This window comes from the organism of the source record quoted next (assembly GCF_019968955.1).
Source record: "MAG: Porospora cf. gigantea A chromosome Unknown PgA_NODE_284_length_24008_cov_400.234, whole genome shotgun sequence".
In the NCBI taxonomy this organism is placed as follows: Eukaryota; Apicomplexa; class Conoidasida; order Eugregarinorida; family Porosporidae; genus Porospora; species Porospora cf. gigantea A.
The window spans coordinates 1-24008 of NW_027151571.1; the positions used below are offsets into that span (position 1 = coordinate 1).

General features: G+C 55.5%; 15 protein-coding genes across 30 annotated transcripts; 8 read left to right on the plus strand and 7 right to left on the minus strand.

The window, feature by feature from the left end:
* Positions 1-42: 42 nt before the first annotated feature.
* Positions 43-234, minus strand: KVP18_004692 (uncharacterized protein; the record flags this gene model as incomplete). Its single annotated transcript, XM_067957569.1, has 1 exon — positions 43-234. One exon carries the CDS (start codon positions 232-234, stop codon positions 43-45), a length of 192 nt encoding a protein of 63 aa, XP_067810545.1.
* A 129-nt stretch (positions 235-363) lies between these two features.
* KVP18_004687 (uncharacterized protein) lies at positions 364-669 on the minus strand (the record flags this gene model as incomplete). Its single annotated transcript, XM_067957561.1, has 1 exon — positions 364-669. One exon carries the CDS (start codon positions 667-669, stop codon positions 364-366), a length of 306 nt encoding a protein of 101 aa, XP_067810537.1.
* Positions 670-1117: 448 nt separating this feature from the next.
* Positions 1118-2004, minus strand: KVP18_004690 (uncharacterized protein; the record flags this gene model as incomplete). 2 transcript variants are annotated; one of them, XM_067957566.1, is made up of 4 exons in its annotated part: positions 1118-1445; positions 1474-1595; positions 1624-1933; positions 1961-2004. In XM_067957566.1, the coding sequence occupies 4 exons, from the start codon at positions 2002-2004 to the stop codon at positions 1118-1120; spliced, it is 804 nt and encodes a 267-aa protein (XP_067810542.1). The 2 variants fall into 2 exon arrangements, with proteins under 2 accessions (XP_067810542.1, XP_067810541.1); XM_067957565.1 differs by lacking the exons at positions 1118-1445; positions 1961-2004 and having other exon boundaries at positions 1591-1824.
* Positions 2005-2061: 57 nt separating this feature from the next.
* Positions 2062-6364, plus strand: KVP18_004686 (uncharacterized protein; the record flags this gene model as incomplete). 5 transcript variants are annotated; one of them, XM_067957556.1, is made up of 7 exons in its annotated part: positions 2062-2379; positions 2409-3290; positions 3319-3402; positions 3430-3552; positions 3582-4000; positions 4025-4499; positions 4841-6364. In XM_067957556.1, the coding sequence occupies 7 exons, from the start codon at positions 2062-2064 to the stop codon at positions 6362-6364; spliced, it is 3825 nt and encodes a 1274-aa protein (XP_067810532.1).
* A 21-nt stretch (positions 6365-6385) lies between these two features.
* On the plus strand, positions 6386-7093 carry KVP18_004688 (uncharacterized protein; the record flags this gene model as incomplete). Its single annotated transcript, XM_067957562.1, has 1 exon — positions 6386-7093. The coding sequence occupies one exon, from the start codon at positions 6386-6388 to the stop codon at positions 7091-7093; it is 708 nt and encodes a 235-aa protein (XP_067810538.1).
* A 19-nt stretch (positions 7094-7112) lies between these two features.
* Positions 7113-9609, plus strand: KVP18_004683 (uncharacterized protein; the record flags this gene model as incomplete). 4 transcript variants are annotated; one of them, XM_067957546.1, is made up of 7 exons in its annotated part: positions 7113-7965; positions 7992-8301; positions 8329-8414; positions 8441-8553; positions 8580-9006; positions 9034-9101; positions 9130-9609. In XM_067957546.1, the coding sequence occupies 7 exons, from the start codon at positions 7113-7115 to the stop codon at positions 9607-9609; spliced, it is 2337 nt and encodes a 778-aa protein (XP_067810522.1). The 4 variants fall into 4 exon arrangements, with proteins under 4 accessions (XP_067810522.1, XP_067810524.1, XP_067810521.1 ...); XM_067957548.1 differs by lacking the exons at positions 8329-8414; positions 8441-8553; positions 8580-9006; positions 9034-9101; positions 9130-9609 and having other exon boundaries at positions 7161-8000; XM_067957545.1 differs by lacking the exons at positions 7113-7965; positions 7992-8301; positions 8329-8414; ... (1 more) ...; positions 9034-9101; positions 9130-9609 and having other exon boundaries at positions 8676-9014.
* Positions 9610-9935: 326 nt separating this feature from the next.
* On the plus strand, positions 9936-10523 carry KVP18_004696 (uncharacterized protein; the record flags this gene model as incomplete). The annotated part of the gene is made up of 1 exon (XM_067957573.1): positions 9936-10523. The coding sequence occupies one exon, from the start codon at positions 9936-9938 to the stop codon at positions 10521-10523; it is 588 nt and encodes a 195-aa protein (XP_067810549.1).
* A 26-nt stretch (positions 10524-10549) lies between these two features.
* KVP18_004689 (uncharacterized protein) lies at positions 10550-11724 on the minus strand (the record flags this gene model as incomplete). Of its 2 annotated transcripts, XM_067957563.1 has the most annotated exons (4): positions 10550-10926; positions 10953-11439; positions 11467-11657; positions 11685-11724. In XM_067957563.1, 4 exons carry the CDS (start codon positions 11722-11724, stop codon positions 10550-10552), a joined length of 1095 nt encoding a protein of 364 aa, XP_067810539.1. The 2 variants fall into 2 exon arrangements, with proteins under 2 accessions (XP_067810539.1, XP_067810540.1); XM_067957564.1 differs by lacking the exons at positions 11467-11657; positions 11685-11724 and having other exon boundaries at positions 10550-10977; positions 11055-11322.
* A 251-nt stretch (positions 11725-11975) lies between these two features.
* On the plus strand, positions 11976-13613 carry KVP18_004694 (uncharacterized protein; the record flags this gene model as incomplete). Its single annotated transcript, XM_067957571.1, has 1 exon — positions 11976-13613. One exon carries the CDS (start codon positions 11976-11978, stop codon positions 13611-13613), a length of 1638 nt encoding a protein of 545 aa, XP_067810547.1.
* Positions 13614-13628: 15 nt separating this feature from the next.
* Positions 13629-13976, minus strand: KVP18_005255 (uncharacterized protein; the record flags this gene model as incomplete). The annotated part of the gene is made up of 2 exons (XM_067949656.1): positions 13629-13842; positions 13870-13976. 2 exons carry the CDS (start codon positions 13974-13976, stop codon positions 13629-13631), a joined length of 321 nt encoding a protein of 106 aa, XP_067810550.1.
* Positions 13977-14038: 62 nt separating this feature from the next.
* On the plus strand, positions 14039-14874 carry KVP18_004684 (uncharacterized protein; the record flags this gene model as incomplete). Of its 2 annotated transcripts, XM_067957550.1 has the most annotated exons (2): positions 14039-14758; positions 14788-14874. In XM_067957550.1, the coding sequence occupies 2 exons, from the start codon at positions 14039-14041 to the stop codon at positions 14872-14874; spliced, it is 807 nt and encodes a 268-aa protein (XP_067810526.1). The 2 variants fall into 2 exon arrangements, with proteins under 2 accessions (XP_067810526.1, XP_067810525.1); XM_067957549.1 differs by having other exon boundaries at positions 14039-14809.
* Positions 14875-14885: 11 nt separating this feature from the next.
* KVP18_004691 (uncharacterized protein) lies at positions 14886-15753 on the minus strand (the record flags this gene model as incomplete). 2 transcript variants are annotated; one of them, XM_067957568.1, is made up of 3 exons in its annotated part: positions 14886-14999; positions 15026-15120; positions 15147-15753. In XM_067957568.1, 3 exons carry the CDS (start codon positions 15751-15753, stop codon positions 14886-14888), a joined length of 816 nt encoding a protein of 271 aa, XP_067810544.1. The 2 variants fall into 2 exon arrangements, with proteins under 2 accessions (XP_067810544.1, XP_067810543.1); XM_067957567.1 differs by lacking the exon at positions 14886-14999 and having other exon boundaries at positions 15022-15753.
* Positions 15754-15816: 63 nt separating this feature from the next.
* On the plus strand, positions 15817-17244 carry KVP18_004693 (uncharacterized protein; the record flags this gene model as incomplete). The annotated part of the gene is made up of 1 exon (XM_067957570.1): positions 15817-17244. One exon carries the CDS (start codon positions 15817-15819, stop codon positions 17242-17244), a length of 1428 nt encoding a protein of 475 aa, XP_067810546.1.
* Positions 17245-17328: 84 nt separating this feature from the next.
* Positions 17329-23478, plus strand: KVP18_004685 (uncharacterized protein; the record flags this gene model as incomplete). 5 transcript variants are annotated; one of them, XM_067957552.1, is made up of 19 exons in its annotated part: positions 17329-17425; positions 17452-17583; positions 17612-17959; positions 17988-18450; positions 18478-18597; positions 18642-18695; positions 18723-18893; positions 18921-19048; positions 19075-19610; positions 19637-20323; positions 20352-20672; positions 20701-21190; positions 21219-21358; positions 21385-21563; positions 21590-21774; positions 21873-21962; positions 21989-22222; positions 22249-22351; positions 22380-23478. In XM_067957552.1, the coding sequence occupies 19 exons, from the start codon at positions 17329-17331 to the stop codon at positions 23476-23478; spliced, it is 5577 nt and encodes a 1858-aa protein (XP_067810528.1).
* Positions 23479-23625: 147 nt separating this feature from the next.
* Positions 23626-23925, minus strand: KVP18_004695 (uncharacterized protein; the record flags this gene model as incomplete). The annotated part of the gene is made up of 1 exon (XM_067957572.1): positions 23626-23925. The coding sequence occupies one exon, from the start codon at positions 23923-23925 to the stop codon at positions 23626-23628; it is 300 nt and encodes a 99-aa protein (XP_067810548.1).
* Positions 23926-24008: the final 83 nt, after the last annotated feature.

The following is a 24008-nucleotide window of genomic DNA, read 5'->3' on the forward strand; positions in this document are numbered from 1 at the left end:
CTGAGTCAGCGACTGCGTGCTGTCCAAACGGTGGCGGGACGACTACTGTGCTTCCCTAACTTCTGCCAGCACCAGGTCCAGCCGTTCAGGTTGGCTGACCCCACCAAGCCAGGCGCCACCAGAATACTCAGGCTTCTCCGGCGTCAGGTGGATGTTGGCTGCCTTTACGATCACCTGCAGCTGCCGACCTCGAAGATCTACGTTCTTCTTGGCAGGCAGGAACGGTTCAAACATTTTGTTGAAGGGAGGTACAGCGGGAACTCAATTGTCATACCAGTCGTCGTAAGCAGACTCGTCGTCTTCATAGTCAGGCAGTCTGATTCAAATGTACACTGTCTCTCTGGTTGCGCCAATTAAACAGGTTCAATCTGCTGATATGCGCCGGAAACGCATAAGGTTCATAGTCAAAACGAAGCGTAGCACAATTATGTCCGGGTAAAGAGAGTCCTCGTCCATGGAAGGACTGTCCCTTACGATCGGAGGTTTTCCGCCCTCGGTGAGGACAGTGCTAAAGAGTGGAACGAAGTGGTTGAATAGCTCTGCTAGAGAATCGTACAAGTCGCCAAAGCGAGCCGGGTGCAGGTTATTGATGTAGGAGGTGAAGGTAGACGAGCCTTCTGGCGTCACATACACCTCAGACGCATTCATGAGTTCCTGGTAGGAGAGCATCCGATCTCCTGGAACGAAACGTGACCTTCCGCAGACGATAGGGAAGAGCGAGGGATGTATGAGATCCGCACCTGATTGTCACTTCTGGGGTGCCAGTCCTTCTGATCATTCGGGACGTTCTCCAGGCGTTTCAGTCCAGAGGACAATTTAAGCCGGAGGTCATCAGAGACTACGTTATCCGCTAGGAAGACTCCCTCCACGGCTGAGATCTGGGCCTCCTTGAGGGCCTGTTTGGCCCACCACTGGCACTCGTCAATGGCGTACTGTATCTCAATTTCAGTCAAGTATTGTCTCTGTTTGATCAAATTCCTGGGTCGCCCAGTTGATGAGTAAATCGATTTTTCTTTTTTCGTGGGAAATAACATGCTTCTGTGGGGCTTTTGCGGTATCTCATTCGGTATCTCATGACATTATCCTTTTTTGTCTCCTCATAAAATTACGAGGTCCATTACAGAATAAGGGACTCTGGATGCAACGTTGTAAGGTCGCCTCGACGGCGTTTAGTCTTGCTGGATGTGAAAATGGGCACTCCGCACATGCCCTGATTCGGAGAGGAACAGCAGCAATTTTTCCGGTTTCCACCCTTTTCGTGCCACTTTACATCTTGGTCTACGGGAGTACGCTGGAGCAGTCTTCTGTAATTTATGAACTTCGGCACATCGTAGGCTCGCGCCGATTGAGGTCTCACAGCTTGGGCCGTTTTTAGCGCTTGCCCTGACGACATCCAGTAGTTGGAGTCATCACTTTCGTCCGTTTCGGACTGGCTGCGGTCCACGCTGTGTAACCTTCCTGATAATTGCCCACCGCAATTGAAAGGGGTTCTCCCCTCTCAAATACCTGTCAACCATGCCGAACATGACCCGACCAATGGCACTGGACCGCACCTCCTGGGGAAGAGCCACGATTCCGCTGGGAAGCCCGTCACACTGCATGAGATGACCGTTCCACTCTCACATCCGGTAGCAAAAACTTGATGCACAGGTCAGCGAAATGGTTACAGTTCCATGTAGCTAAGTCGTACTGGTCCGTATTAAAATACTTTCGGATCGAGAGCAGCCAACCCTCGAACTCGCGCTTAGATCGCAACGTATCTCCCATGTCCAGCACGTCCCACGGCTCCATGCTGAACTCTCTAGCCACGTGTTCTGGTGTCATCTTCTCGATGCCGGCGCTGTAGAAGTACTCGTAGCCGAAGACGTGGACGCCAGTATGCCAAACACCCTCGATGCGTTTGCCCAGCACCAGCGGTGAGAGTCGCTGCGCGCTGTGTGAGGACCTCGCTGCAGCCTACACTCCACTGGAAATGTCGTATACCCGAGCCCTAACGAGCGTCATCACGCATATAAAGTGAGTTTTCGGCGAGGGTCGTCACAGAAAAAGAGCACCTCAGAGATGGCGTTCCACGAAAAGGTAGCGTCGGGGCGTACACCTGAGCAGCTGCTTCCACTGTCACTGTCAGCGTTCGCCAAGGACCCCGCAGACCACCCTTTGGGTGAGGTAAAGTCTCAGCGGTTCTTGAAGAGCGACGGCACCTGCCTGCGGCTATCGTCGACGGTGACACACCTTCCTGACCTCGTGGACGTGGATGCGTGCACGGTTAGCGCTTGGAGCACCTACCCCTTGAAGATTGCGGGGTCTCTCACGCATCTAAGCATTAACCACATAGCGTGGGTCGCGGAAGTGTCCAGGGAGTTCGCTGCCTGTATGGATGTGAGTGCTAGAGGGAGTCATCTAACCAGTGCTTTGACGACGGGATTATCGTGTCGAGATCTGTTGGACCGCTGCCGGATGACCTGCGGCAAAGTAGGGCTGCCCGGTGGAGCAAGCAGAAGCAAAGAGAAGCTGACGCTCATAATACGCCGTCTCCAGATAATTGGGGCGGCAGCTTCGCCTTCAGCGAGGCTTTCATGGGGTTCAACAGCGACGATGACGTCGACTACTCGTCGACTGACGACGAGAATTTGGAAAGGGAGGTGGGCGTCGAGTGCGTGACGAGCGCCGTGGACGTGCCATGTCTACTAGAAGATGACCTCAGCTTCCCCTGGATCCTGCTTACCGTCAAGTTCGTCCTCTCCTCGAAAGCAGAGCGGTACGGGCGCAACCTCCACAGAAAAATGTGCCCCCAGTTGTGGGCTGTGCCGAGGGACCAGCCAGAGCTAAAGCATGGCATTCTGCTGAGCCTTGACAACTGTCGCTACGCGAGCTTCGGCGGCTATCTGCTGCGTGTAGCTCGCGGGTCAGAGTGGATAGTGTCTCGTCCGCTGGGAAAGCGTCTCTGGTTCGCGGAGACCCGCCATATCGAGTCGTATGATGCCGTGGAGTCTGTGGGGGGGCTTCACCTCTCATTGCTGCCTTTGAAGAAGCTATCCAAGCTTATACTGAAGCTACAGAGTTACCAGTTCGTCCGCTTGGAGGCCTCAGAGCACCGACATCAGCGCCGAATATTGGGCGGGATCCTGTCGGGGCTGCTTGACGTCGTAGACGCCTGGAGCATCTGTGACTTGGTCGGAGTGCAGCAGGAGGTGGGCAGTTCTGGGTTGGCATACCAGCTGGCTGGATGCCTGTCGCTTGTCGAGCCCCACGTGCGTAGCTTCCCGCTACCCCGTAACGGAACTAACAAGGTGCGAGTCCCAGCTTCTCGTGACCCAGGCGTTGCTGGAGCTGGCAGTGGGTACCAGGGTGTTAGTGGTGGACGGTCGGTTCTTCGTGGTATCGAAGGAGGGAAACGGATTCGTAGGGATAATAGGGTGTCTGGTGTAGGCTCTCCTCGCAGTGAGGTCTGACCCTGACCGACCATTCGACTTGCTGCCTTACTCCGCTTGCCACGAGCCGCTACTCGCCTTCGAGGACGGAATCCTAGCATTCGGTCAAACAACGGTGGATGTGGGTTGGTACACGGCCCGCTCAAGCAGTCCACGGCTTTGGTCGTCCTTGGCTCGCTATCTTTTGAGCTTTTCGAAGAATCCCCCTGGATGCGTAGACTAGCACGGCAGTCCACTCTGAGCGTCGCAGACTCGATAGACGACGCTGAAGTCAGACAAACCACGCTCGCCCTCCGACGCCGCCTCAGGCCCTTCATTCAAAATGATCAGCAGGCACCGTTCGTGGTCAAATTCAATCTGCACCTCAGTCTGCCCGCTGACATATGGAGGGCCACCGCATACCATTCAGACGGCGCAAGCAACCTCCCTCCTGGCAGACTCGAGCCGCTGGCCTGCTTTGGGGCTGCAGAGGACGACGTTCCGCATTACTGCATGTTCCAGCTCACGCCCCAGGACCGCGCTCTGAACTCTCTCTCGTCCACCATTTCTGAGCTGGAAGATATCATGAAGTGAGTTTTGGGGTCTCCTTTAAGTTGCCGCCGGCCCGTCGTAAAGGAGATGCAGATAACACACTGCGCGAGGCCTGAGCTACCGATGTTGGTGGTTCTCGACTCTAGGCGCCAAGAGCTGCTGGTCCTGCCCCGCGTACCCAATGGGGGGGGGTGGGACACCCATGACTACTCACTGGTCAGCTGTGTCAAGGGCCAAAACAGCGCCGTACAATGCCTTCTGGTTCTGGCCGCAAGGCGCACAAACCACCACGAGACGGAGTACTGGAGCACAGTTCTGCATGAGGTAGCTCTCCATGAAAAGAGAATCAAGCTGCACAACTGGGTGAGAGGTGCCCACCAGCACGTTGTCACTCTGTCTCAGATGTCCGAACTCGCTCCGAGATTCCCCCCATGGCCGGCGCAACCTCCCACCCCTCTACCAACGCCCAGTGCGGCCGATCTAGACTTAGAGAGCGACTCATCCAGCTCCGATCTAGCGATCCTGCGCGGAAGACCCGTGAGGAGGCGACCTCCGGCTTCAGATGTTCCCAGAGGAACCGCCAGCCCCAGCTTAAAAGATATCATGGGTCACCTGGACGCTGCTAAGGACTGGGTCAACGTGGAGACGACGCAAACTATCCGGCAAAGGTTTGAGTCGTTGGGGTCCGAAGGTTTTTGACAAACTTTTAGCCAATCCGATGATTATTGTGAGATGCAGCTGCCTGTTGACCATCGCTGCAGGCGGCTTTGCCATTCCGTGGCGCCAGTACGCTGTGAAGGTTGTCAGTGTTCCAGTAAGAATGTGTGACTGGGGTGCACCCTCATCTGTGACAGATGACCAACTCGACTCGGATACAGACGGAAGGGGTGTTTTTCGAAATGCTACAGACGTCAGGCCTTTACCACGACTCAAAGGATATCGTAGATCTCGTTTTGACGGAGTCGCCAAGTGCTGTGCTGTCTGCAGTCTCACGATTACCTCGGAGAAAGAAAGCCATTCAAGCGTTCGTCAAGCGCTACACAGCGCTGCCGGGATCCGAGCTGACAGTCCACACCCCATCAGATTGGAACCCTACGATCGACTGGGGTTCAACGGTTAAGGATCCAGGCGCCCAGAGGTTGCTCTCGCACATCCACTCCACGTGGATGTCACTGGCACGGACTCACATTCCAGACGTACCTGATTCCTGGAGCACCCTTCTGCGCCTGCCTCACCCATTTTTCGTCCCTGGCGGACGATTCCGAGAGGCCTACTACTGGGACGGTTACTGGATCATGCTGGGTTTGCTACGCTCCGGAATGACGACGTCTGCAAAGGAGCTTATTCTAAACTTCCTGTCGCTGATCAATCGATTTGGCTTTGTCCCCAACGGTAACCGCACCTATTACACTGATCGGAGCCAGCCTCCAATGCTGACTCTAATGGTGAAGCTGTATTTGGATATGACCTCTGACGAGGAAATCTTAGCGCTGGCGCTGCCATTCTTACGGCAGGAACACACCTTCTGGCTGAATCATCGGACTTGCAAGGAGTCTGGGCTTTTCCACTACGATTCGGCCGAAAGTGCGCCGAGACCTGAGTCATTCCCTCATGATAAGGCGCTGAATTTAAAGTCCTGTCGCGCAGTGCGCGCCGCAGCGGAGTCGGGCTGGGATTTCAGCAGTCGCTGGACGGGTACCAAGCCGCCTGAAAAGGTGCTACAGAATCTGATGACTACTAGCGTATTACCTGTGGACCTCAACTCGATCCTGATTGCAACCGAGCGGCTTCTCGCTGAGTTCCATCGGCGACTGGGCTACCACTTTCAAGCAGCGCAACTTGATCAGCTGTCCCACTACCACGCTGTTAGCGTGGAGAAGCACCTGTTCGACAAGGTCCAAGGTCAGTACTTTGACGCTGTAGTGCAGGGGACTAGTATCACCAGATCCTCCCGGCCGTACTTATCCGTCGCCTTCGCCATGTGGCTACGACCCTTCCCGCCCTCTGTTGACGGAGATGCTCGTGTGCGGAGAGTGTGGGAAGCCCTGGGCCGTGCAGGATTTGCAAAGCATCAAGGAGGCGTGCCAGTGAGCCTGGTGAACTCCGGAGAGCAGTGGGACTTGCCGAACGCGTGGCCGCCTGTGGTGCATGCGTTGATTATGGGGCTGGCGCAGGTGTCGCTGCTGGAAAACGCGGCCAATGAGGTGGCACAACGATGGCTCCGGGGCTCCTTCGATGTTTTCTGTCACTCGAAAACGATTTATGAGAAAAGGAACGTATTGCATAACGGAGCTGGCGGGGGAGGAGAGTACGATGTTCAAGTCGGGTTCGGTTGGTCTAACGGAGTGCTGCTGGACCTGCTTCGTCGGTACCCAAACACGACTCTGACGTGTGATTCATAACAATATTTTACTTATTTCGGAATGCTGCGTCACCAACACGAATGGACAGAGAGCCTCTTCGAGGCCCAACTGGCCGAGAGTGCCGGTCTCTACGATGACATGCTTGCGAAGGTGCTTGACATGGCGAAGAAGGAAACGTTCGGAGTGCATGAGCACAGCGTTCTGGCAGAAGCTATCCAGAAGTCCCTCAAGGGGACGAGAGAAGCTATCCGGAACCTGGAGCAGATGCACGCATTCGTAGAAAAGAAGTCGAAGTCGTCCGAAATGAAGGCGATTGAAGAGTACAAACAGCAGTTGGTTACCGAGCTGAACGATCGCTGCGATGAGATAATAGCGGTTCTGGGGAACGATCTCAAGGGCAGCGCCGTGTCACCCGTGGAGAAGGCTCTGGTGTACAAGGGTCTGGCTGACACACACCGGTACAAGGCAGAGTTCTCGCCGTGCAAGGACGACCACGACCACATCAAGAATCTCTACGAAAAGGCCGGCGAATTCGCCGACGCCGAGGGTGAGAGCAGCGTCTCCCTGCTGGTCTCCATTAGACTCAACTGCGCCATATTTATTTATGAGGTGATGAACGACAAGGACGAAGCCATCGACATTATGAAGGACTTGGACAAGTTCGTGACCCGGAACCGCAAGACGGACACGCTAGCTGGACGTCTAGTCCAGCACAACCTGCGGCTGTGGAAGAAAGGAGAGGGCAAGGTTTATCAGTGCAAGCCTTAGTTTGATTATTGCGTGAATCATGGTGGGGATTCGGTCAAAGCTATGGCCTCGGTACGCATACCCTAGAATGGAGAGGGACAGCAAGGTGCAGGAGTTAGTCAATCAGCTGAACCTCGGAGCCAGAGTCGACGCGATGGCCCAACAGGGAGAGGAGATGCGCGACAAACTCTCAGCGGCCACAGAGGCTGTGATTGCCACCGTGAACCCGAGCGACGAGGCGCTATTCGATCCTAGCCGCCACTCTGATGGCAGCGTCATGCTGGGCCTTTCGTCCTGCGACAGCCATGTGGTGCTCAGATCGCTGAAGCAGGTGTGCGCGCTGATGGTTACTGGTGGGGACGTCTCTGTATTCTGGTCTGACGTGGTTAAGACCTTGGCGTCCCCTCACCAAGACGTCAAGCGCTTTAGTCATTGCTACCTAGTGGCGCACGTTGGGAGACATCCCGATATTGCGTTTCTGGCGTTGAACCTGCTACAGAAGGACCTGTCCGCTGCCAGCTACCTAAGTCGTGCGCAAGCTATGAAAACGCTGACGTCCTTGGCGTTACGTACACCCGAAATCGACACCGCTGACATGATCGATCGTCTGGGGCGTCGGGTAACTGACTCACACCCATATGTCCGCAAAATGTCCGCCGAGTGCCTCACAGCGCTGATTGACCGAGTCGACTCCGAGGAGCGCCGGAAGCTAGCCCCCCCGCTTGTCCAATTGCTTCGTGATGCCGAACCCCTTGTCGTCACAGCGGCAATCAGCGCTCTGTCGGTACTGGCTGAGCAGGAGCCCAGTGTCGTCTCGGGGCTGCATGGGAGCGTGCGGTCCTTGACCCGCCACGTCACGCGGCTACCGGCTGTGGCGCAAGTGGCCTACTGCAGTGGGGGGCACGCGGGAGACACACAGATTTGGTGACCAAGTACTGCCTTCTGTGCTTCAGTCCTCAGACCATAGAGGAATCGGAGGATGGGAAAGACGTGTTGACCTTGTTGCAATCTCTGTCAGAGTCGACGGAGCATGTGGTAGTATTCGCCGCGACAGTAGCGGTGTTTGTGTTGAGCCCGCCACGATTAGAAGTATGTGTCCCCAGAGCGGTCAGGTGCTTGACCACCTTGCCTGTCTGTGACCATACGGGCACCTACGACAGGCAGATGATGCGATTTGCAACAATGATGCTGACACACATGGCAAGGGTCTACCCTGCCCTGGTACGCCCGTAGGTCCGCTGAATGCTCTTGACCAGGTTCGTCCGCGACTTCCTCCCAAGGGGCTCCGACAACCTGCAGTTGGTGGAGGCCAAGCTTGCCCTGTTAGAGGCCACTTGCGATCGTGGGGCCGCCGTTTTTGGGACACAGACTCAACGTTACCGCTTGTGTTGCACTGCATAAGCACATTTATGAGTCTGCCAGTGGACCTGCCATACAAGCGAGCCGCACTGGCCACTCTGAAGGCGCTGGCGCAGTCAGGAGTGAGGGCTATGAAGTTGACACACAGCTTGAGCGGTCTGTCGTGTACGAAGTCTACGTGGACATTCTCTACCGGTATGACTTCGAGTTCTACCCCGCAGAGCTGCTGGACGGGCTATCCATAATGCTCCACGAAGCACCTCGGGAATCTGTCACGAAGGTCATCGAGGTCATCGTCTCCGCGTTCTTCGCCACCAAGACACCAGATCCGGCATCCAGAGCGGCATATGTCACTTTGGTCTGCAGCAATTTGCAGTCCCTCCATGTGGATGCGCCTGACATCTTCAGGCTTCTGTGCGCCTCCTTCGACGTCGAGAGCGATGTAGTGCAACGCGAGATTCTGGTGCTGGGATTCTCCCTCTGGGCATTCTACTTCCAGGTGTACCACAAGAAGCTCAGTCTCGACAACTTGACAGGTCAGTTTCCCTGGCTGGCTGATGAGGAAGTGGTATATCGTGAGTGATAGCATCGGTGACGAGCAGGCGTACTTTCGCGGATGGAACCCTGTCTCCAGTTCATCGTGGACATTTCTCTAAAGCAGTCGATGAATGTGAGGAGGCAACACACTCACAACACAGAAATTCATCCCGCGCCTAGCAATAATGATCGCGTCCACCATGACGCAGGCAGCCCAGGACCCAGACGGCATGCTGTCAGAAGCGTTGAACAAGTGCACTGCGTTCCAGCCTCAACGGCTCTACAAAGAGAACGGATCCGCGGGCCCAGAAGCCTACATCTTCACCGCCTCCAGCGCTCCTCGCTGGACCAACCGCTTCCCAAAGGACTCTGTTCGGAACGCCAACTCAGATGTCGCCCCTGTCGAGAAGGCCATCTCGCCGGTCGTGCGCCCGCCTACGCTTGGAGGGATCACCAGGTACCACGACATCCCAGATTTTGCATTCCGCGGGTCGCTGGACGAGTTTTTAGGGACCGCCAGTCCAACTCGTAAAGGCGCAGTGCTGGACGGGGAGGCTTCGGACAGCGAACTGGAGTCGCCTGTAGAGTGTGAAAACGACTTGATGCCTGACGACATCAGACCCATAAGAATCGATGTGTGATTTGTTGAATCGACCCCACGCCAAGGAAGCACTCTATAAATCAATATTCATTCGCTCGTATGCACGCCCAATTCCCTTCAACGCGCTTCACCACAGAGATCTACGTCCCTCGCGACACCACTGGACAGCGGCTTCATGCCTTGAGTTGCAAGATGATGCCCATCTACGACCCCAACGTGGTTCCACTTTTCGAGGCACCGGTTAGCCAGAGTCGAAAGCATATTTGAACGTAAATTTGATTGATGGTGCCTGTTAGACGCCTTGCAAAACCTTAAGTATTCTTAAATGAGAACGTGGGATTCTGGACGGAAGAAAACCGAATTTCAATGGACTCGGTGACGGCTTTGGACTCTGTGGCTGACAAGCCCGACGTATGTGAGTTCTGCCAACGAGAACCCATCGGCAACCTCTATGTGCCCAAGGACCTCTACCAGTGTCTGTCGGACCTCGCGTATTTCCATTTGAAGGAAGCCGGATTCCGTGAGGTTCGCACTATCAGCAAGGTGCGCGTCGTGGCACAGGCGCTTGCGGTGATCATCGGCGTCATCGCCTGGTACACTGAACTGACTCGGTGGATCGTACTTGTCCCGCTAATTCTGAGCTACGGCATACTGTGGCTGGTTGTAGAGGGTATTGAGTACTTCGTAAAACACGGATCCTTGTTATATTTCGAATCGAAGGAAGGACGCACCGTCTCGCTGGACGCCCATGTGACGGGTGACATGATGGAGTTTTCCGCCCGCTACGTCGAGGACTACTTCCCAACATGGAGGGCTCCTAAGTCCAAGGAGACTCGGCATGCCCCAGTGGGTGATCTCTTCCACGCGGACGGCTATGTCGCTGCCAACGCCTGGACAGAGATGCGTCTGACGCTGCAGGCGCTCTTTGAATCGTCTACCAAGAAGGATCAGTAACGTCGTTTGGATTGTGTCTGTCAATGTCAAAGCTTTCTAGCCTTCGGCTCATTGAACCCATCAGTGATAACGCGCTTGCGGCTAGTTACTCGAGGAAGGCCAATCGCAAAGCTCAGGTTCGCAGAGAACATGTGCACCTGGGTCATACGTCGGGTGAGCCACTTCACGATGGCCGAGCCCTGCTGCTTGCTCAGCGTGGGCTGCAGAGTCCATTTGCGCGCCCAAACCACACACCGAGGGTATGTCAATGTCAACTGGTTAAACCCCACAGTGATGAGGTCGTCAAAATTTTCGATTGGCAGGTGGTAGTTGTGCTGTGTTCCCCAGAACTGCTGCAGAGCGTCGGGTTGAGACAGAGGCGTTTTCGATGGCAACGTAGCTCGATGGCTCTTAAGCTTCGCGGCTGTGTCGCCCTCCCATGAGTCCCACGAGTCATTTTCGGAAGCACAAAGACCTGGGACCCCTCATGTAAATCCTTGGTCACCCTCCAAATCTTGTAGCACACAGGGGTGAACCGGAACGTCAACACACCCGTGACTACATTCCCCAACGTCCTAAACTCGATGTCGTCGCACACGATTCTACACGCCGGAACCGTGATTCGGCCCTCAGCGCTTCTCTCCGTTAGTCCTCGCACGTCGCAGAGCTCCAGGCCAGAGCTGCCACCCACATGCACGAAGGCCTGCTGGGCACACAGACCACAAGAGACCGCGTACCGGAATATTTCGAGCAACTGAGACTGCGGCACCTCTGACCACGCTCTATCGTACTGCTGGATCCGCACTAGCCCCACTCCCATTGTCAGCAAACTGCTTTGAAGTGTTTGGGCCACATCCGTCGATGTTCGAAGTCCGATCAGGCAGACCGACGCGCTTCCTTGTTCATACGGGGCGCAGATGAACTCCGCGTGCGTCGCCTGTGTAACAACCGAAGGTGCGCCTACATTAATATACCGACAAACTTGCCACGGATCCCGCAGCACCACCAGGTTACGGCACTTTCGGTAGAACTTTAGCTCCCAGAGGTGTACGACTATTGAGTTGGGCAATGTGACCTCAAAAGTCTTGCGGTCAGCAGGCAGCTCGGCCTTCGCGTCCTCCTTCTCTTTGTCAGTGTCTGCGCGAGAGCACAGCGCTGCTGATCGCCCAGCCTACGCCTCACCGTGACCGTAGAGATCGCGCTCACTATATGTATGTGACATTCGAAATCTGTCACGAATCGCTCACGCGGTACGTATATGCGAAGCGGTCACTAGCCTCACGCTCCGCCACGCCAGCAGAAATCCGATCTAGGATCTTTTGACTTGAGGTGCTGTGCTCGCTGGGCTCGCTGCACGCAGCACGACAGGCACGCCCTCTGTGTCGTGGCCGTGTCGCCCAGTTCAACCTTTGATAGTGTGATTGCTTATGTCAATCCTGTGAAAAGCGCTCGATTTCTGCATTTTCGGCATAGATGTCTCAGCTCTTAACGGCCAACGGGTTCTTCGGCGAGGTGGAGAAAGGCGAGCGCGTGCGCGAAGCAAATGTTAAGGCGGTCACGAGTGTAAGCAACATTCTGAAGACGTCTTTGGGGCCTCACGGTTTAGATAAGATGCTCGTGGACCAGGTCGGAGACGTGACGATCACCAACGACGGCGCGACCATCTTGCAGTTGCTAGAGATCAAGCATAGCGCTGCCAAGGTCTTCGTGGACCTTTCCCAGCTCCAGGACCAGGAGATTGGTGACGGAACCACTTCTGTGGTAATTCTCGCGGCGGAGCTACTCAAGAGGGGAAATCAGCTGGTATCCAAGCACGGGTTGCACCCTACGAATGTAATTTCTGGTTACCGATTGGCGAGCAAAGAAGCTGTGCGTTTCATGTCTGACCGACTGGCCATACCGACGTCGCAGCTGGGTCGCTGTGCGTTCGTCCAAGCAGCCAAGACTACTCTGTCGTCGAAGCTCATCGGAGTGGACTCGGAGTTTTTCTCGGAAATGTGCGTGAAGGCCCTCGAAGGCGTTGCCTACACTAGTGCGGCGGGTAAGTCCAAGTACCCAGTTGCTGCCGTCAACGTCCTGAAGAACCATGGTCGGTCAATCATGGAGAGTCAGTTGGTGGTCGGGTACGCGCTGGAGAGGATGACGCGAGGGTCGCAGCAGATGCCGCGAACAGTGAAGGCCGCTAAGATCGCACTGATTAGCTTCAGTCTACGACAACATCGGATGCAAATGGGTGTACAGGTCGAGATCTCTGACCCTAACGAGCTTGAAAAGGTGCGTGACGCTGAGCGCGATATATGCCGGGCCAAGTGCCAGAAGATCATGGCTTCCGGTGCCAACGTGGTGCTCTCCGCTGAGGGGATTGACGATCTGGCCATGAAGTACTTTGTGGAGGCCGGGATCTTCGCGGTGCGACGCGTGCCGCGTAACGACCTACGTCGCATTGCTAAGGCGACTGGCGGACAAATCGTACTCTCCATGGCCCAACTCGATTCCAACGAGGAGAACTTCGACCCAGCCAGTCTGGGTCACGCTGGCGAGGTCTGCGAGGAACGGGTAGGCGACTGGGACTACGTGTTCGTTCGCAACACCAAGGCTAACCGCGCAGCCTCTATCATTCTTCGCGGTGCGAACGACTTCCTCGTCGACGAGATCGAGAGGTCGGTACATGACGCGCTGTGCTCTGTCTCGCGTGCAATGGAGAGTAAGCAAGTAATCGTAGGTGGCGGCTGCATCGACGTGGCCATCTCTTCCTACCTCCGGGACTTCGCGAAGACTCTCGGGTCCCGAGAACAACTGGCAATCGCTGAGTTTGCAGAGGCCATGCTTGTCATCCCGAAGACGCTAGCCTTGAACGCGAGTTTGGACGCTACAGAGATTACAGCCCAGCTGCGAGCCGCTCACAGCCAAGCACAAGCTGCAGGCAAGCCCTGCCACGCTGGCTTAGACCTTAGCAACGGCACTGTCATTGACAACCTTAAGGCGGGTGTCCTCGAGCCCATCCAAATGAAGAAGAAGATGATCAAGTTCGCAACTGAAGCCACAGTGACTATCCTTAGGATAGATGATCATATCACGCTTGCTCCCGAGCCTGAGCCGCAACGTCAGTAATTGCCAAACACGAGTTCACTGCTTCATAGACTGTTCTCGCAGCTTGCGCAGCTCTTCAGTTCCCACTGAGAGATCTTTTTCGAGGCTTTTCATAAGCTCCCCCACTTTAGTCTCGTGGGCCTGTAGAACTGGTCGAACAGTACCAACGGTTCTCTCGACGAGCACTCCGCCCACACTTCTGTAGCACTTTCTGTCGTCGTCGAATTGGTTAAAGGCCTCCAACACCAGCCTGATTTGGATAGGATTGAAATCTCACTGTTGCTCTCGTTGGTCCATGCGTAGATCTTGCAGTTTGCTGAGGATGACGCTCAGCTCTTGCTCCTTCTGCTGGAGCTGCAAGGGCTTCTGAGTTGCGTCGACCATCACCAATTTGAGGAATTAGCGCGAATGTCAGGTAAGTTACCAATTTGGGCTTAGTCTGTTCTATGATTAACGATGGCCCAGCCCCCCCGCATGCACGCATTCTGAGCTATGGTCAGCGGCCTGTGACGAGGTCGCCGTCCGTCACTCGCGGGTACCCTTCAGTGAGCGGGTACCCTCGCGCCGTACTCGAGAGCCCCTTGCCTAGACCGGGAGGCGTGAGCTCGGCCTCCGTGACAGCACTCGTGGACAAGCTCGTGACTGAAAGGCTCAATAGCTTTGAGAAGCGTGTGATGTCGCAGGTGCTCGCTCCAGAATCGCCGCAGAAGAGCCCATGCCCCTCCTGCCAGGACCTGCAAGAACAGCTGACCAAGGAACGACAATCCCGAGAGCGGACCTGGTCTACGCTGGTGCTGATGGCACGCGCGCTGATAAGCGTGCTCAAGGAAAACGACATCGAGGTGGATGAAGGCGAGTACTTAGAAGATGTTGGTTCCGTGATCAGGAGCAAGAAGCCTAGTACGTTGGTTACTGACCCAGTCCGATCTCTTCACGAGGTAGCTCGCACCACGCCGTCGGTGCTCACTACCGACAATGCGCGATCATTAGCGGCGTCTGCGCAATTTATAATCAAGTCTCAAGGACAGGAGGTTCGAGGTCTCCGAAAAGCCACAACAGACTCACGCATCGAGTCCCAATGTGAAAAGATGCCTTCTCCCTCAGTGCTGAATGAGTCGGACACTTTTTCGGAAAGCTCCAATGTCAGTGAGAAGAAGACTCAATTTGTAAGGATTCAAGGGCACGGACCATACAGAAAGTGCCTCCTTTGTGTTTGAGCAAGGGTCTGCCTCCCAGTGCCTGGCTTTCTGGAGGCTGCACCCAAGGAGACTACTACACGTAGCCACGACCAACTCAGACTTGCCAGTCGCAGTCGCAACCATTGTTTTGCAAGCCTTCTTTGGCTGCTCTGAACCGTTCCGCCAGTGCAACGATGCGAGCTAGTTTGGCTGAGCGGGAGAACAGGGGCTGTGTGTATGGCAGATTCCGCTCACCTCGAACGGAGACACCAACTTGGAAGCAGCTTCAACCGCAGCCTTGTCCGCTTCGTATCCTGCGATTCGTTCCTCAGCTGAACTGGCGATAGAATCTGTTGGACGAAGGTCGCTGTCTCACTGTGCACAACGAGTCCTCTGACTACAGAGAACGCAGCAATTGCCTCCTCAGGCGCAGCGCTTACTTCTAGCGACACGCTGTCAAAGGATATGCGGTCGGATCTCGAGTTGAACGACACTGGCGGATGGCAGTCAGGTGTCAGCGCTCGTACGGAGGCTAGAACTCGGTGCGGAGTGCCGTCGAGAGTTATTTCCTTCGTCTCGATCATCATCAGTAGCGGGTCGCATACAGGCTCCAGTCGCAACAGAAACTCATCAAAAGCCAACTGCACCAAGGCGTCAAGTGTTACTCCCGAATCGAGGTCCACTCCGTCTGATGATTCACCGCCGGGCGACCGGACGCCGACCACGAACAAACCTGCCACCTGCAGCCCTGCGTGGACGTCGATCTCCAGTCGGGCCAGGTGCCTCAGATGCTTCAAGTGGCAGGCGAAGTCATTGGACAAGTCGCAGACGGGGCCAACACAAGCCACCGATAACGTCCACGAGTTTCTGTGGTAACGACCGAGAAGCAAGCCGAAGCCTGACGCTCTGTCGGGCAGTGAGGCGCAGTAACTGGAGATGGCCACCAGGGGTGTGGCCTCCAGTTGGGCGTGTATCTTGGCCATAAATTACATTTTACTCAGGGCCCCTCACAGAAAGAGAAATAATAGAAAAATCAAAAAAGAGCAATGCTTTGGTTTCTTGCAGGTGTGGCATCTGGGGTTGTGCTGCAGTTGGATGTGGCATCTTTACGGGCGACATTGGCAACGGGGCCGACTGTGGTGATGTACTATGGCCATGATTGTCCGCACTGTGCGGAGATCAAGCCGGTGTTTGAGGAAATATCCAACAGACTAGCTGAGAAGGCGACCTTCGCTGCGGTGGACGTGTTCAAGCACCAAGATGTTGCTGATGAGCAAGCCATCCTCGAGGTGCCATCATTCAAGTTCTATGATGGCGTCATCAGACTGGACTTCGACGAGCAACCCGACGAACAAACTCTTGTACGCTTCGTGGACTCGGCAACCTCTGTGGGCTACACTGAAGTGGCATCCAGAGCTGAGGCCCTCGAGGAGTGCTCTGACGTGTGCTTCCTATACCAGGGCGAGGGCGACTTCCTCAAGGCAGCGGTGAAAACCAACGCTCGGAATCATGGGAGGTGGTTTTGGATTGCCGGTGTAAGCGTCAAGGAGGAACTGGAAGTGGTCTACGACCGCGGAGAGGAGTTCCGAGTGGTTTCTCTCGAGTCCACGCCACCGACGCCTGAAGCTTTGGAGGTCTACAGAGTCCCCCTGCTACCAGGGTTCGAACAGTGGGGTCACCGTCTGATGTCTACTGGCCGGAACATAACCGTTGCTGTTGGACCTCGAGTGAAGGTGGAGGCTGCGCGCAAACTACTGGAGGCTTTGGCCGAGGAGGTCCAGGCCAACGCTATCGTGGTTACTCTGTACTCAGAGTCGTCGGAGGAAACTGCAAAGGACGCCACTGCAGGCAAGACGGACTTCGCTCTTGTAGTGCCCGCGGCAACAGGCCGATATCTGCTACCTTTGCCTGCTGACGTGGACGTCATGGCGGATTTCGTCGCCAAGGCCTTTGAAGGCAACGGTGAGGTCGTTTACATGTCCGAGCCTGCACCCCCCTTATCCGTCGGAGTTGTTCAGACGCTTGTGGGATCGACATTTGAGTCGGTGTTTTCCGATGAGAAGGACTTCCTCCTGCTTGTCACTGGTAACCCGTGCCTGAACTGCGAGTCGCTGACTCTTTCACTGGGCGAGCTGGGAACACGACGAGGGGATTCTCTTGTCGTAGGGACGCTCGACGGCAGCCTTAATGAGATTCCAGTCGACGGCTTCGATTTCTGGGAATTCCCATCTCTTTTTTTGATAAAGAAGGGTAGACGTTTTGGAATTGCTTGCGTGGCCAAGTCGGATACTGACCTGGAGGCGTGTGCAGACTCCAAGGCAGAGGAGGCCGTCGGGCAGTGGGACTTGATGGGGGACGAGACTGGCTTGGGCTTCGAGGATGGCTTCGATGACGTTGAATATGAAGGAGACGACTACGAAGACCATGAATACGAAGACGAACATAACGATTTCAATTTCCATGACGAATTCTAAACTTCGGATATGGCGGCTATCTCGGCTGCAGAATCCACGCTGCCGGAGTACTGCCTTGTGCCGGTTAAAACGTGGGCACAAGTGATGCGTACGATTGCTGTTCGGCTCGGACTCCGCTACTCTCACTTCATCCCGACAGTAATGGTCCCTCTGCTATTTTTCTTCCTAGTAGAGACGGGAAGTGAGTGTGATGGTCACAGCACACAGTCCGGATGAACAGGTATGTCTTACCTGGGAACCCTAGGTTCTTTGAGCTGGGAGATATATGGGACATCTGTCCTCGGGGGGTGTACGGCCCAGTCATTCACGGCCATCTGGAGCCTTCTCTGTTTCCCGAAGGTGGGGCACTGGTGGGGCGTCTATGCAGAGTACCTCTGGTCGGAGCGCGTTCGCCACTGGGGCTTGCCGCTCACAGACAGGTTCCTGTGCTCAGGGCTCTTCGTTCCGGCAGTGCATAGAAGCAAAGGCGGGATAGACCCCTTAGTTTACTGGTTGTTCTTGGCCGAAAAGCGATTCCACCTGACCATTACGCCGTGCTCCGACTCCTACTGTCCCATTTTGGGCTACATTAAACAGGTGACGGTCGCCTTGTGGGGTACCGTCAACCCCCCATGGTCTACCTCCTTTGCAGTCGACCTAGACCCGGTGACCACAGACGACACTGGCTTGGCGATCAATTTTAAGAACTTCAGCGATAACCACACGACATATGACTGTAGGACTTTCCTGAGTCACACACGCAGTCGTTGAAGCGGAAATTATCTCCGACTCCGTCTCGACGCCGCTTCCTGTCGAACACCCGTACATCCGCACGTACATATACTTCACGTATTTGGTACCTGGATATATGGGGCTCTTCTCAGCGCCCAGCAGGCCGTCTGCTAACATGGCGCACTCGTTGCTGATTGCGTACCAGGCTCACCTAGACCCTCTCACGTCCTACATGTGGGAGACCAAGCCGCTCCTGTGGCCTCGTACTGTCGCACGAGTAATGAGCCGCAGACAGCTGCTTCCTACGCTTATCGCGCCAGTGATGTACGCACCTCGGCGCTGGGTAGCCGTTTTCATGATGCAGATGGAGTCGTACTGCACAATCTGTGAGCTGAGAGCGGAATCTGACTTCATCGCCGCTTACTGTGACAGATTCCGGTGGCTAGTAGCCGAAATGTTCAACAAAAATGTCGGAACCATGCTCGACCGATTGAAGTAGGTTTGAAACCAGTTGACAGATAGGCGATGCTCTGATTGGGAAACCAATGGAGAGATGTCCGCGCTTTTGGTAGCCATGTGGACTCCTACCAACTTACGCCATGATGGCAACATCGCCATGGACGACCTACAGACTCTCACCTTGTGAGTGTGGCCTGGCCTCACAACGGCAGCCTCTTCTTTCTCAGTTCCAGCGAGACGCAACGCTGGCTTGACTGGGTAACGCCCTTTCTGTCCACCGAGTAGGTTTCTGGGTCTTGTGCGCACAGTCTCCTGTCTTCGGACGGTTTCGCGCGTAGCGACTTCCCAGCCTTTCTGGAAGGCGTATATTCCTGGTTCCAGAAGGAGGTCGGACCCGTTTTGGACGCCAACACGGACAGACAAACACGCCTCTGGGAGGACGCGGTGGACGTGTTCTTCCAGCAGTCCGTGCCACCAGCGTGAGAGATACTGGCCTGCCTACTTAGATTCGCGGAAACCGATGTCCCGGTTGAGCACATGCCGCACCTTTTCTTCCAGATGATAGTGTCGTCCTTGTTCTCGCGCATCATCGACAATTGGTTCTACGGCGAGTCCTCCCGGTTCGCCATGCAGAGTGAGTGTACAAGGAGCGCCACACAGAATTGGGACCCAGCTTCTCAGATCGTGAACCACTCCTGGCTGGGCCCGCTACCAGTACTCCATTGCCGTCAGATCCACCTGATCCGCCCACCGACATCAACACAGACATGGGCGTGTCTCCAACGGTGCTAACTGATCCTACAGACTTCGTCCTCCCAACCATCTCCAGTGAGTCCTCGGACAGGGCGCTCTTGCGGAACTCATCGGCCTCACTACTTGGGGTTGACGTGCTCTATATTATGCCGCTGACATTGGCCATAGCCATTGCCACCGCCTCCCGCGTCATTTTCTGCGCGTGCCCAGATAGCGACCTGATACGGTCACCCAGCTTTGCATTCACGCGAGGCACCATGGCCGTCGCCCACTGGGTAACCTTCGTGGAGGATATCAGCGTTGACGTCATCGACTGCTTCTTGATGTCCGTGGTGTTGGGCCACATAGTTACGGGAGTGGATGCCCGCGGGGGGACAGTTTCGGCGGACGTCCTCAACTTCTTCGAGTGTCAGCTAACTCTGAGCACCTTTCTGCGACTTGTTGTGGGGAACCGGGTTTGCAATCACAGTGCCCCAACCGGCAGCTACACCGTCTGGCCTTGGCCACTTTCATCTGCATCGTGGTCGGCTGCTCACTGGACTACTACATCACCCGCCACCGTGATACAACAAGCCTGCTCACCTACCTGTCAGCCATCCCCACCTTCAAATCCGTCGTCTACTGGCGCGTTAGGGTCTTGAACTACGACGTGACGTCGCGTCCCACGAGCACCTCCTTCGGTAGCATGTCTTCGGTGACCTACTTGTCGGCTTTCTTGTGGTGCTTGCTGTTATTCATTAAGGACTACGGCAAGGACCTGCACCAGAAGCGCTTCTTCTCTTACAAAGCTGGTGGAGGTGATCCTTTCGCCGCCGTGCATTTCGACAACGTCTCCACCCCGACACAGGACAAACATAACCAAAGTGCACCCCTTTTCCAAATGCATCTGAAGATCTTGCGGGGCACCGAGGTCAACCTGCTCGGCGGCGTCACGAGCGGCACGAACATCGTCGAACGTGTTGTGAGCGGGCTCTCACCAGTGTCCACCGGACGTGTGTGGTGGAATGGGAACCAGCTGGGTCCGGCGTTTGCAGAGGTAGGGGGGCGGCAGATCGTGCAAGGGCTGCTGTCCAGCAAACGTAAAGTTGGAACCCAGCTCAAGTTCGTCTTGTCAATGCGGCGTGCTGACCTGTCTCCTCTCCAGGTCGACGTCCACGTGGGTCGTGTACGGATCTTGCACACAGACCCGTGTGATACTCACCCTCTTCATGCTAAAGCACGTGGCCGACGACGAAGTGGGTTCCCTCTCTCAGCGAGACCTATGCCTGTTCGACATCGCCTTGTCGGTTATGGGGGCGCCGGCGGTGGTGTTTCTCCCTCCCTATCGTACTCGCATCCCAATGATTTTGCAGGAGCGTATAGACGCAATCATCGCGGCACTGATGGAGTACGGCACGACATTCGTGCACTGCGAAGAAGAGCTTGGGCTGGGGGATTGGTACATGAACTTCCTCACAATCATGGAGTATGGGTGCGTGACGGTCTCTGGCCCACCCGAACACATCGTGCGTCGCCCGCGACTTCAAAACGCAGGTGTCACCCTTCTCCTACAGCGTAGAGATCACAATGGCCGCTGCACAGTACATGCTGCCCATGCTTCACCGCATCGATAACGCCGTAGGCGGCCTGGTCTTCATCGTGCAGCATTCTCGTAGCTTCACCGCTGCGACGCTGGTGTTCCTTCGCAATGACCGGCTGCACGAGCGCTTTCTGGACGTTCTGCAGTGTCTGCAAGTTGAGTTCCTGGACGGCAGATTGGAGAGCTTTATCGTCAGCGACACCTACGAGTCCTCGTTCGCGGCGGCGGATCTATGGGCGAAAAGCCGACCGGAGTACAGTGAGGACACGCGATTCACTCATACAGAAACCCTGCGTAAACACTTGTCTGAGCGGCTGCTCCACATGTACCCAAGACGATCATCCCTCTCATCCATCATGCAGACGGAGGAGGAGGAGCATAGCACGGGGTCTAGCTACCTGGAATCCGGCTTCTTCCGGCAGCAGGCGAGCGCGATGGTCTCATGTATGGTCACGTGTCAGAGCTGACACAGTTCGTGGCTGTTGGAGAGTCTTCTGTAACACCCTCAGGTTCACAGCGCAGAGGCTGATGAACCACTACCGAATCATCGTCAGAGACAGCATTCTGCTGGCTTGTGTGGGCATCGGAGTCATCTTCCTCCATAGGGACACTGTGAGCCTCGTGGAGTCACCACACAGTCCACACCCGAGATGGTTGAGCAGTTTCTGCACTTTGACACCACTGGGGGGACGCTGGGACTTCGTGGCAAGTCGCTGGAGGTCTTCTTCGAGCAGGGCCTTCACTGCCCCAACCTCTCTCTGTTCACAGTCTTTCACGAAGTTGACACGGATTTCACAACTACGCGGGAGCTGGAGACGTGAGCATTGCTGCATGCCGATACAGATTTTTGAACTGGAACAATCTGTCGCCGGTGAACTCGAACATGGTTAGCATCGGCAACGATTTGGTGTTTCACAATTCCGCGGCCGAGCCGGTGATCTACCCCATAGCGCGGCACATCTTCTCCACGTGCCGTATGGGCCTGCAGCAGCTTTCCAAGGTACGAGCGGGGTGGGCTGTGGATGCAGGTTAGTTTTGTCCTTCAGAAGACCACGGGAAGCACTGCGGAGTACTTTTACAACGTAGCGACGCGGTAGAGGTGTGACGCAGCTCGGGAGTCTCACAGGTGCGCTGTTGACGGGTTTCACACTGATCACCATCCTTAGAGTTGCATCCGACGGCACCTACATCGTCTCGGGGTGGGAACGTAAATGTGGTGAGGGTTGGCGGCGTCATCCACAGTCTTTCTCGAGATCGTGCAGCGGTTCACGTACTGCGTTTGCGAGGGCCTCGTGCACAGCCTTCGTGTCTGGCTCCTCATGTCCGTCATGCTGTGGCTTTTCCGTCCAGCCGACGCCTTCCAGCTGACCGACGTCATCCACTCCGTAGGATTCGCCCTCTCTGCCACGGGTGTCGTCTACTTGGGGCTGGATCTGTTCCGAACGCCTGACCTGGTGGTGGGTCTGCTAATCCTCTGTGGGTCAGGTGCCTCCCACAGACAGGTTCGGTGTCGCTGGCCGTCAGTGTTTTCCCGTTGCCCGTAGCAGCATTTTGGGGAGCCATGGTCGTATGTCCCTGGGCGCTGCTCATCCTGAACCTCTCAAGGTAGGCTCCAACGCAAGGCCAGACACAGCGGTTCAACATTTTCGGACGTTTCAGCGTTGGCGACTTACTTCCTGCACGCCTTTCTGTTGATGGTGGTCGCCGTCTGTCTTTCCATATCTCCCAACCGGTACCACCCTGCAAAGCCCTCTAAGAACCGCGGCTTCGAGCTGCGGAACTTTACGTTTCGGCAACAAATTGCTTTGAATGTCTCGCTGCCATCTCGGGGGTTCTGCTGCGTGCTCTACGATTTCTCCGATGATCCTTGTGAGGCCGCTCATAACGACCCAGCCTACCTGTGCCAGGCTCTCGCTGGCCACATCCACTCCTCTGGCGTAGTATTTCTGAACGATCATGTCTACCATATCTGCGCCAACCTGCTCTCCGGAATCAAAATGCTCGACGCCGACCTCGCCGGCAGCCTACACGTCCAAGACGTTCTCATCCACCACACCCGGATGGCCGGCTTCACAGGTCGGTGGGCCACTCAGTTCGTGTGCAACATGCTTCAACTAATGGACGTGGAAAGCATCGGGCCGCGACCGCTGTACAGCCTCGTGCCTTCAGAAAAGGCGCGAGTCGCACTGATTCTGCTCATCATTGGAGGTCCGCCTGTGGTGATGTACCTGGAGCGAGGCGACATCGACCACAAAACTCGCAAGAAGATCCTCACCGTCCTGAAGGACTACTCCGAGGCCGCCACCGTTATCTATTGCACCACTGACCCCTTTGTGGCCGATATGGCCCCTGACATCCTCTGGGCGTACAAGGACGGTGATCACGTGCTTTGCAAGCGCACGGAGCTGAACTCCCGGGCGAGCGGCTCGCTCTACGTTATAATAAGGACGTTGCGACTCCTTACTCCGAAGGAGTGGAAAAGGTTTCTTCGTAAAGCTAACCACGGGACCTCAGAATGCGAGATTTACCTGATCTACACCCACATCTACGTCGTCCTGCTTCCGATGTCGACGGATCTCAGAGACGTGCACAAGGCCATCCACAACCACGACCAGATGCAGTTCAGCCGCATCTCCTCAGATGGTGCAGTTCTGTTCAAGGCGTCCCAACTTCGACCTTCCAAATGCCGCAAGATCTTTCCCAATGATGCGACGATGAGTCAACACACCTAACTTGTACGGTCTCGAAATCCGTGGATTCCACTGCACTGTAATTAAACGTCGAGATCTCGTTCGTTAACGCCAGATCGATCCACGAGCTAAGTTGGGCCAACCATCAAGTAAAAAACCTCTCGACACACTTTGTTGTCATACATGTTGTCATACAGTCTTGATATCCTTTGGGCAGTCGTACACATTCTTGTGGTTAAAAAACATTCCGACGGTTCCACCGAAACCACTGTTGGTGACAACCAGCTCCTCCACCTGTAGCATAAGGTACCACTCTGTCAGTAGACTGCTCCACGCGATTATTTGTTTTTGGCTAGAATCCTTAGCCGCATTGTGCAGCAGTTCGAAGTTAGGAATGGAAACTGGGATTAGTCGAGGGTGTGCTTGCATTTCGTGTCGAAGGGTCGCGTGGTCAGATATAAAAACGCCAAGACCTTGGGAGTCGGCCATGTTAATGCACCGCTGTACGCCGTCCACCGTTGCCGGATTGCGAATGTCCCGACGGTTGTGAATCTTCGACGTTGTATCCCCGG